At 39.8% G+C, this 10,613-nt stretch overlaps 1 protein-coding gene across 1 annotated transcript; it reads right to left on the bottom strand.

Annotated features, from left to right (window-relative positions):
• Positions 1 to 1,979: 1,979 nt before the first annotated feature.
• On the bottom strand, positions 1,980 to 3,094 carry LOC117301082 (neuromedin-U receptor 2-like). Its single transcript, XM_033784964.1, has one exon. It carries the CDS (start codon positions 2,961 to 2,963, stop codon positions 1,980 to 1,982), a length of 984 nt encoding a protein of 327 aa, XP_033640855.1. The 5' UTR covers positions 2,964 to 3,094.
• Between the last annotated feature and the right edge of the window lie 7,519 nt (positions 3,095 to 10,613).

Genomic DNA, 10,613 nt, shown 5'->3' with positions numbered 1-10,613 from the left:
TGTGTCAAAAGTCGAAGACTGCATAACTGAGGTACATGCCTGGATGTCAACTAGTTTTCCCAAACTCAAGGCTGACAAGACCGAGGTAATAGCGATCCGTTTCAGAGCACAACTCGCAAAGTTTAATCTCCAATCAGTGAAAGTTGCAGGAGTCGACGTCTTAGTCGAAACCAAGCCAGTCAGAAATCTTGGAGTCGTGTTTGGCCATGCGATGACCATGTCCGCGCAAGTTTCAAGCATCATCAAGGCTGCCAACTTCTACCTCACTGACATCGGCTGGTCCCGCAAACTACTGATTGTCGACGCAACCAAGCTTCCAGTGCACACTGGTCACTTCATGACTCGACAACAGTCTTCTGATTGGAGTCAGTCAAAAATAATCTCAAAAGGAGGCTAAATAATGATTAACGAACTGCAGCTGGACTCATCACAAAGAAACGCAAGTTCGACTCTATCACCCGGAACTCGTCAAACTACAATGGCTCCCAATCCAACAAAGGATCGACTTCAAGGCCATCATTCTCATGTTTAAGGCCATTTATCAACAAGCCCCTCATTACATCAAAGACATTCTGCAAGTTAGTGCTGAACGGAGACTCCTTCGGTCAAACAGCTCATGTTCACAATACTTTTTAGTGCCAAGAACAAGTCAAATCACTTTTGCTGATAGAGCCTCCTCGATATTTTTGGACCCAAGCTCTGGATAAACTAATTTCCGATCACATCAGGGACTCAACATCATTCGACACATTCAAGGCACTTCTGAAAGCCCACTTGTTTCAGGAGGCCTACCATCAACGACTTTTTATTTCTTCTGTGCCGTAGCTTCTTTGAGCAAACTTTTGATTTAGGCGCTTAACAAATGTTGTTTGATTGATTGATTGATTTATCATTATAAACAACACCCTGAACCCGGAACATCGGAGAGCGCAAGATAGGCAAGAGTGCAGAGTGAACATTCGTGGAGGCAACTTCCTGCGGGATTGTGCAAGATTGACTGATTGACTGATACAGTGGAGTCGATACACGTAGTTAATACTTAGTGCAAATCTTGTATCAACGATGGTATTTTTACATCTAGTTTACCGAATGCAGACGGTGTACATGGTCTTTACTTGGTGCGGATAAACTTTATTCACTATTGATATTTAGTACCACTGGCAGTCAATATAAACAGTTTGTACGTAAGTCATCATCTAAACAATGATATTGAATAGCAACTGGTAGTATTTACAAATTGCCAAATGTTTGATATCCATAGTTTTAATTAGTGCAGCTATTTTATCACTGTGGATATGCAGTATAGTTTTCACCAAGTACAGTTCAATAAAAGTAATTTAAAGACCTGCTTGAACGAAAATGTCAAGTCGGGAACTTTGCTGAATTCCACTTAAAATGTTTTCGATGAATAAGGAAAACAATCATTTTGTATGCCCTTGTCCAGAGCTTTTCTGCGAGTTTTGCGAAAATTCCCGTTACGTAATCACTCTCAAAACGTCATAAGTAGATAAAGCCGCTTTGTTGCAGCGTGGATGTATAACAAAGCAAACTCCCACAAATGACGTCAGCGGCATTGTCCTTTGACGCCCGCTCTCAACGGCAGAAGTGTTTTTAGTTTTTCGAAAAACCTTTAGGTAGGGGCCTGATTTTTTACTCGATAATTACGAGAATTTCAGAAGTGTACACATATCAAAATGACCTTAAAATGGTGAACAAGTGCATTATAAACAAGTAAAAATACCATTTCAGTTGAAAACATTCCGCTCAGGTAGCTGTTTAAACGAGGTTATGTACAGTAGTCTGTTATACCGAGCGCCAGAGTAACAACTTTGGTTATAGAGTTTTTTGGTGTTTTGTTTAATGCCCGGTTTTAATGATGCAAACAAAAAGTTAATTTCGACCCTCAAGACAATAAATAAGAAAACCATTTTTAGTTTTCTGAAACACATTCAATATTCAGTTCCTTGAATGTACTCATTTTAAATTCTGCCTGGGACGTGTTGTTGAACTTGGTTGGACCTGTTACAGCGTGTACTACATGGGCATAGGACGGCAATACAGGCTCTGCGTAGCTGTGTGTATTTGAATCCATATACAATTGGATTTATGACAGAGTTACATGAAATCAATATAGAGTTGATTTTAGAAAGGCATTCCGATAAGTCGTAATTACCACCAAAATAATTAGTGTAAATTATTAACAGCCTTAACATTTGACCTGGCAGAATGAGAATGAAGAAGGCTGCTACGACGAAGCTAAGAGCTTGAGTGACTTTCTTGTGAGCTCGATAAAGCTCTTGAGGTGGCCCCTGGACTCCTTGTTCTTCAAGATGTCGAGCTCCTGACTTCAAATTTACCAAGATCTTGATGTACATGAAAGCCAGTACAATGCAAGGCAATACAAACGTCGCGAATGTTCTCACTACTTCTAGTACAAGCAAACCTGGGTACTTGTCGTATGTTGGTATTGTGCAGTTATCGGATACGTACAGGATGATAAAGGCTATTGTTGTCGGCAACTCATACAGAAGCGGTAACACCCAGGTAGAACACAACATACTGATGATCTTTCTTCTTGTCAAGAAACTCGAATGCTGGAATGGGTGAATGATCCCAATGTAGCGTTCGAATGTTGCTAAAGTCAGACTCAGTATTGAGCATGTATATAAACTTTTCACAAAGTAGCCGTACATGAAATGGGAGTTGAAATTGAAGATGAATGATGGAGTGCAATATCCGAATATACCGATTTTGGAACGGAAATGAAGTCCAAAGTAAAGCTCCAAGAAAGCCATGAGTGACACGCATGCGTCTGCCGAAGCCAAGTTGAAAAGAAGGCAGTTGGTTACATTATGCATTGATTTAGTTTTTGCAATTGTCAAACACACTAGAAGATTCCCGATTACACCAACCGAACCCTGTACCGCCATGACATACTGTAACACGACAAGGGCTTGTTCCATCGTGGCAAATAAATTTCAAATCTGCCGTAAAAGTTAAAATTCGTACAACGGCCCAGTGCAGGAATCTAATTACTGTTTGTAGAATAGGTGGAGTAACACAAAGTCCCTGGTTGAGATTTAGTATTGGTGAAGATTTGGAACAAGATGAAACATCTGCTTTTTCAAACTCTGAAGAGATTGAGAGTCATATAGAGAGCCTGGTCAGGCCTTTATACAGATTCCTCCGCTAGATATGGTATGTACTGGTATCCTCACCACACGTTACATCGTTAGTTGACGCACTATAAATAGCAATTTTGAAAATCGCGTACCAAAAGAAGGTATAAAGGGAGCTTCAGATTCCTAACAATGAATAATTTGCCGATGGAAAAATGGAATTGCAAACTAGAAGAACAAGATGGCGTAATCAATGACTAATTTTGTTAATGTCTTGGTAAATAATCTTGTTAGAGAACGTATTAATTTTGGATCTACATTAATTGTTTGTGTATGTGCAGTTACAGTCGAGTAGTGTTATAAATTACATGCAAGAATAAGGTTTGGATTGTATTACATCAGAATCGCGGCAAGGTGTCAATGATCCAAAGTTGATTCTAACGGCCTGACGTTTCGATCCTAGCGGAGTTTTTATTGAATGCTACATGGCAAACAGACATGAACAGGGGCAACTATTAGTATAACATGAGCAGTGAAGTTGATTTGGATTGAGTTAGAAATCACACAGGAAAAGCCAGGGTTAAACGATGAAAAGCCAGAGCTGAGGAGCAGGCAGCAATCCTTTCATCTTGGAAGTGTTTTTCAGAGAAGTTACACCAAAAGTACCGATGATGGCTGTGTTTGTGACCTGCTCCCGTATACTTTGGATTTCAATAATATCGCTACGGCGTTGACACCCCGTACAGTCAACAGGAAATAAGTTTCATTTTATATGTTTCATACTGAAATATTCAATGTACAATTCCTTGAATCGACTTTAATGTTTAAATTCTGCCTTGGCAGCTTGTTTAACTTGATTGGACCTGGTACAGCGTGTACTACATGGGCATATGATAGCAATACATGCTCTACGTAGCTGCGTGTATTTGAATCCATACAAAATTGGATTTATGGCAGAGTTGGATGTTATCAACATGGAAGCGATTTTACTCAGGGATTCAGATAAATCGTAATTACCACCAAACGTGCCAGTGTAAACTATTAAGAGCCTTAAGATTTGACCTGGCAGAATGAGAATGAAGAAGGCTCCTATGACGAAGCTAAGAGCTTGAGTGACTTTCTTGTGAGCTCGATACAGTTCTTGAGGTAGCCCCTGGACTCCTTGTTCTTCAAGATGTTGAGCTCCTGACTTCAAATTGATCATGATCTTGATGTACATGAAAGCCAGTACAATACAAGACAATACAAACGTCGCGATTGTTTTCACTACTTCTTGTATGAGCGAACCTGGGTACTTGTCATTTGTTGGTATTGTGCAGTTATCGGATACGTACAGGATGATAAAGGCTACTGTAAACGGTATCTCAGTAAGAAACAAAATCACCCAGACGGAACACAGCAAAATAATGATCTTTCTTCTTGTCAAGAAACTCGAATGCTGGAATGGGTGAATGATCCCAATGTAGCGTTCGAGGGTTGCTAAAGTCAGACTCAGTATTGAGCATGTAAAAATACTTCTCTCGAAGCATTTGAGTATGAAATGGCAGGCGAAGTTGTAAATGAATGATGGGGTGCAGTAAACGACTATACCGATTCCGTGAAGGAAATAACGTCCAATGACAAGTTCCAAGGAGGCAATAACTGAAACGCAGGCGTCTACCGAAGCCAGGTTAAAAAGCAGGCAGTTTGTTACATTATGCATTGATTTAGTTTTTGCAATTGTCAAACACACTAGAAGATTCCCGATTACACCAACGCAACCCTGTGCCGGCGTCATTACAGATGATAGCTTGGCATTCATTTGTTCCATAGTGACACGTAAAAATCAACTCTGTTGTTTTTATTTAAACTTCAGACTACGGCCCAGTGCAGGAAACTATCAGCTTGTAGATTGTGTGGAGTAATACAGTTCCTGGTTAAGATTTAGTATTGATGAAGGTTTTAAAATAAACGAAACATCTGCTTCCTTCAAACTCTGAAGAGATTTAGAGTCAAGCAGAGAGCCTGATCAGGCCTTTATACAGATTCCTCCCCTAGATATGGCATGTACAGGTCACCTAACCACACGTTGCATCGTCAGTTGACGCAATACCACACTACCATAAATAGCATTAGTGTAGCTTGTGTGTCGAAAAAGGTACCAAGGGAGTTACAGGATCCGATCAAAAAAATAATTTACGAAAGGACAACAATTAAATGGCAAAAAATGAGAAAATTACCTCTCAGTATGATCAATGACTAATTTTTAATGAATTGTGTGTTTACTAGTCTTTCTTTGATATTTGATCTACTTTTAATTGCGTTTTGGGGGGAAAATCCAAGTTGAATTGAACAATAGCATTAATGCAGTAAGGATTATCGGCATGACTAGTCCAAATACTTAATTTTGTCTGGGTTAAAACTTGCCGGGGTGTACTAATTGTTCAGTAACGACATGTTTGTGCATATTAATTGGTGGTTATTGTTGGAAGTCTGTTGAATGCTCGGTCTTATTCTTCTTCAAAACCTTTACTGAAACAACCCGCTCATGATGTTTCCACTGTATGAAATCGGATCCCCTTCAACGTAATTTGTTGACTTTCCCCATTTCGCCTCTCCTTTAAACCCCATCCACGCCAGCCAACCCCTCTTTTTAAGAACGAAGAACGCTTCAGAAAATGTCTTCACGCAACTATGGTATCGATGTCGTATGGATATAATAAAGAAGAAAAAACTGTTTTGAGATCTGATACAAAATATGTACGCGTTCGCCCACCAAAACGAAAAACACAATTGAATACCAACCACTCTTGTGTGCTAATACCCATATTTTGAACCACCGCTAGTGACAGGAAAGTCGCTTAAAATGTAAAAATATTCTATGATATTTCCATGAAAACACCACAAGCAGTAAATGAAGAAGTCAATCACAACTCACCTTTTACACTTCCGATTTTCATGTGGAAAAAACCCCTACAGAACCGGCAAAAAATAACGCCATCAATCCTCGCGAGTCACTCCCTTCAGGTACGGATCATCGTCGGATAACATGGCTCGTTATAACTGACTGCACTCAGGCCATGGAAATGCAACAAGAAATGGGTTCTCCAAGTGTGGACCAGGACCCCAGACTATGTACCACCTATTGAACTGTGGCTTGCTGCATATAACACATATAGGGTGTAGGAACTCGCAGAGACCAATGACAATGTACTCCAAGTTGCCCAACATTAGCACTTGTGTGATGACACGGAATGTTGATCCATCACTCGCACAAGCTGATCAACTACATGAGTTATCACCATCTTCATGAGCCTATGCAGTCTGCATGTAAGCGCTTTCACAGCATCGAAACAGCACTCACTCTGGTTCATAAACGACATCATGTAGACCATGGAAAAGCAAGGTATCTGCTTGACCTCAGTACCGCTTTTGGCACGATCGACCACAATGTGTTACCAGCTCGGGTGGAAGAACTGCTGGGAGTGAAGGATGTTCCACTGAAGTGGTTCACATCATACCTGTCTGGAAGAACCCAACGTTTTCATATCAACAATCAGTTTTCGCAACCTCATGAGCTGATGTCTGGTGTTCCACAAGGGTCATCCTTGGTCCCCTGCTGTTTTTGATCCTGGAGTCATGTTTGGCCATGCGATGACGATGTCCGCACAAGTTTCAAGCATCATCAAGGCTGCCAACTTCTACCTCACTGACATCGGCTGGGCCCGCAGACTACTGACTGTCGACGCAACCAAGCTTGCAGTGCACACTTTGGTCACGTTAAGACTCGACTACAGCCTTCTGATTGGAGTAAGCCAAAATCTCAAAAGGAGGCTAAATATAGATTAACGAACTGCAGCTAGACTCATCACAAAGAAACGCAAGTTCGACTCTTTCACCCCGGAACTCATCAAACTACACTGGCTCCCAATCCAACAAATGATCGATTTCAAGGTCATCGTTTTCATGTTCAAGGCCTTACATCAACAAGCCCCTCATTACATCATGAACATTCTGCAAGTTGGTGCTGAACGGAGACTTCTTTTGTCATCAAATAGCTCATGTTCACCATTCTTTGTAGTGCCAAGAACAAGTCACATCACTTTTGCTGATAGAGCCTTCTCGGTTAACAGACCCAACCTCTGCATCAACTTCCAAATCACACCAGGGGTCGATTTCACTAACGCGTTTTGGTCATCGCAAACGCCGAAATCGATCGCTAAATCTAAAATCCATCGCAACTTAGTAATGGATTTTTAGCCGACGATTTCACTAAAACTTAACGATGAATATACTTGTCGCAAAGTTTTATTTTGCGATGACAGTCTTGCGATGACATGTTAGTGGTCGCAAGGTAAAAGTTCATCGCAAACTTATGATACATTGCGCCATTCTGTGCTTATAGCTATAGCGGTGTACGTTTTGACTGTCCGTGATTTAGAGTAAAATGAGTGGCGCTACATTATTTTAGTCTTGCGGTCTTTTACCTGGTAGACTCAGATTGCCGATGACAACTATCAGCGACGCAACTGCAGCAAAGAGCCCCTTAATATCGGTAAAAAGGAGATACTATATGGGTTCGATTATTTTAACCATCATTTTAAGAAAAAATGTGTAATGTATTGGCAAATTAACAGTGTGAAGCTTAGTATTATTAGACAGATATGTCAGTATGTTCATCAATCCCACCGTTACAACAGATTTACGAAAACTGTTTATTAAAATCTAAAATTATAATAGAGGCCAAAGGCCTATAAATGCTTTAACCCTTTGTAAATGAATGCCTAAACATCGTCCACAATAGTTCGTATGCACCAACATGACAACGATTCACATATAAACTGCACAATGCCATTTCATTTCGAGCGACGACCGACGATTTTGTCGCGGGATGTCAAAGGTCACTACTTTTAGCCTCGTACAAAAACTTTATTTCCCTTTTAACGTCATCGCAATTGCAATGACCTTAGTGAAACGCAGAATTAGCGACATCGCAATTGCGATTGATTTGAGGTTTGCGATCTCATCGCAAGTGTGTTAGCGATGATCGCAAACATAGACGTTAGTGAAATCGGCCCCAGGGACACAACATTCGACACATTCAAGACACTTCTGAAAGCCCACTTGTTTCAGAAGGCCTACCATCGGTGACTTTTTTTTTCTTCTGTGCCTCAGCGCCTTTGAGCAATCTTTTTTTAGGCGCTAAACCAATTATTTATGATTGATTGGTACAAAAACTCACACGCTCATCTCACGAACTAAATTTCCAAATCCTCCAAACAAACAAGGACGGCTACAAACAATCTCTCTACCCACGCACTTTCCCCAAATGGAACATACTACCACGAGAAGCAAAAATGGCCCAAGATTTCCCAGAACTTAAGATCATGCTAGAAAAAGGGAAAAATTTAGCAAAACATGTAAGACTGCACGCCAACAGCCACATCTCAGGCGGTTTGTGCAGTAAAAATATCAAGATCAAGAAGGTCAAACGTCAAATCATTTAACTATTATTTATTTTATGTTTGCATATACCCTGAGGCCCTTTTGGTTGATAAGCAGTTTGCAACAGCTTATTCTATGTTCAATCTTTCATTTAGTACAGATAATTATGTATCAGTAGTGATAAGTAGTTTTTACCTAGTTTAAAGCAGCTGGTATTGACGATGTTTAAACTATTTACTGAGTAATGCAGATAAATAAATTTGCATTACAGTAGTATTCAAATAAGTTTTACAAAGTGAAAAAAAATTAGATCGTATTGCTGTTAAACGGTGACATTAACGATGTACCTAGTTGGTACCTAGTGCAGATTAACTATGTCAAAGAATAGCGTAACAAAAACATATCCATAATGATGTAATGGCTGACCAATAGGTCTGTATTTCTTCTGATAAATAGCTTCATCAATTTGATTTCTTTGAGAAAAATTAATGCTACTTAGGGGGCAATGTTTCAACACGGCAGTCTATCTTGCCAGAATTCGAACCCTTGTAAGTAAGGTATACGTTTGGTAATAACTCTGAAAATTAAATAAAATAAAGTAAATAGTTCAACTTGAAAATTATTGTCTTTCCAAACTGAAAGATAGCATGAACAGTTGAAAATACGTTATCTTTCAATTTACAATAACATTTTCCAGCTACGAAAAATCACTTTAGTAGCACAATTTATTGTTAGCTGAGCAAACTGACGTTATACTCGATAATATTGCAAGCACTAATAGATGCCTATATATTTTGTAGAACAATCATAAAATGTGACCAACCGTCTATTACGGGATTAGATAGATTAACTAGGGTAGTGAGAAATCCAGTTCATTGAAACTGTGTTACATAACCAATTGGGGAAGAAGTTTAAGTCAAGGAATAGACTCTTAAATGTAGATTCGTGAATACAGTGTACTCGCCTTCGGCTCGTACATTCTATTCACGAATCTACACTTTCTCGTCCATTCTCCTTAACATAACATAAGGAAAATTTTATCTACCTGGAAATATTCACTCCGGACTTTCGGCGATATCTCAAAATTGTGAACAAACACATTATGAAATAAATGTTGAAAGTTAAACGGTTACTGTTTACAACATTTGTACATGATTAAACAATCAGTCGTTTCTAAAATCCAAATGCAAACCTTGCCTTTAAAATTACTATGAGAGCATTTCAGAATTAACTTTGTGGCAGAAACATTCAGTGTACAGCTCTTTGAATCGACTATTTTTAAGTTGTGCCTTGAACGTCTTGTTGAACTTGGTTGGACCTGTTACAGCGTGTACTACATGGGCATATAATGGCAATACAGGCTCTACGTAGCTGTGTGTATTTGAAACCATACACTATTGGGTTTATGGCAGAGTTTGTCGTAGTCGCTGTGGACGAGATTTTAGCGAGCAAATCGGATAAAACATAATTACCACCAAAGTAATTAGTGTAAACTATTAAATGCTTTAAGATTTGACCTGGCAAAATGAGTAAGAAGAAGGCTGCTACGACGAAGCTGAGAGCTTGTGTGACTTTCTTGTGAGCTCGATAAAGCTCTTGAGGTGGCCCCTGGACTCCTTGTTCTTCAAGATGTTGAGCTCCTGACTTCAAATTGATCATGATCTTGATGTACATGAAAGCCAGTACAATACAAGGCAATACAAACGTCGCGAATGATTTCACTACTCCTTGTATGAGCAAACCTGGGTACTTGTCGTTTGTTGGTATTGTGCAGTTTTCGGATACGTACAGCATTGTGAAGGCTACTACAAACGGTATCTCAGCAAGAAAGGGAGCGACCCAAACGGAACACAGCAAAATAATGATCTTTCTTCTTGTCAAGAAACTCGAATGCTGGAATGGGTGAACGATCCCAATGTAGCGTTCGAATGTTGCTAAAGTCAGGCTCAGTATTGAGCATGTATAAAAACTTCTCTCGAAGCCTTTGATAATGAAATGGCAGGCGAAGTTGTAGATGAATGATGGAGTGCAGTAACCGACCACACCCATTCTGGAACCGAAAAACCCGGC

Source organism: Asterias rubens, chromosome 16, assembly GCF_902459465.1.
Source record: "Asterias rubens chromosome 16, eAstRub1.3, whole genome shotgun sequence".
In the NCBI taxonomy this organism is placed as follows: domain Eukaryota; kingdom Metazoa; phylum Echinodermata; class Asteroidea; order Forcipulatida; family Asteriidae; genus Asterias; species Asterias rubens.
Note: the sequence above shows the minus strand (reverse complement) of the source record. Positions and strands in the feature narration are given on the sequence as shown.

Coding starts and splice junctions, on each gene's coding strand:
- LOC117301082 (XM_033784964.1), bottom strand. CDS start 2,963: ATGGAACAAGCCCTTGTCGTGTTACAGTATGTCATGGCGGTACAGGGT.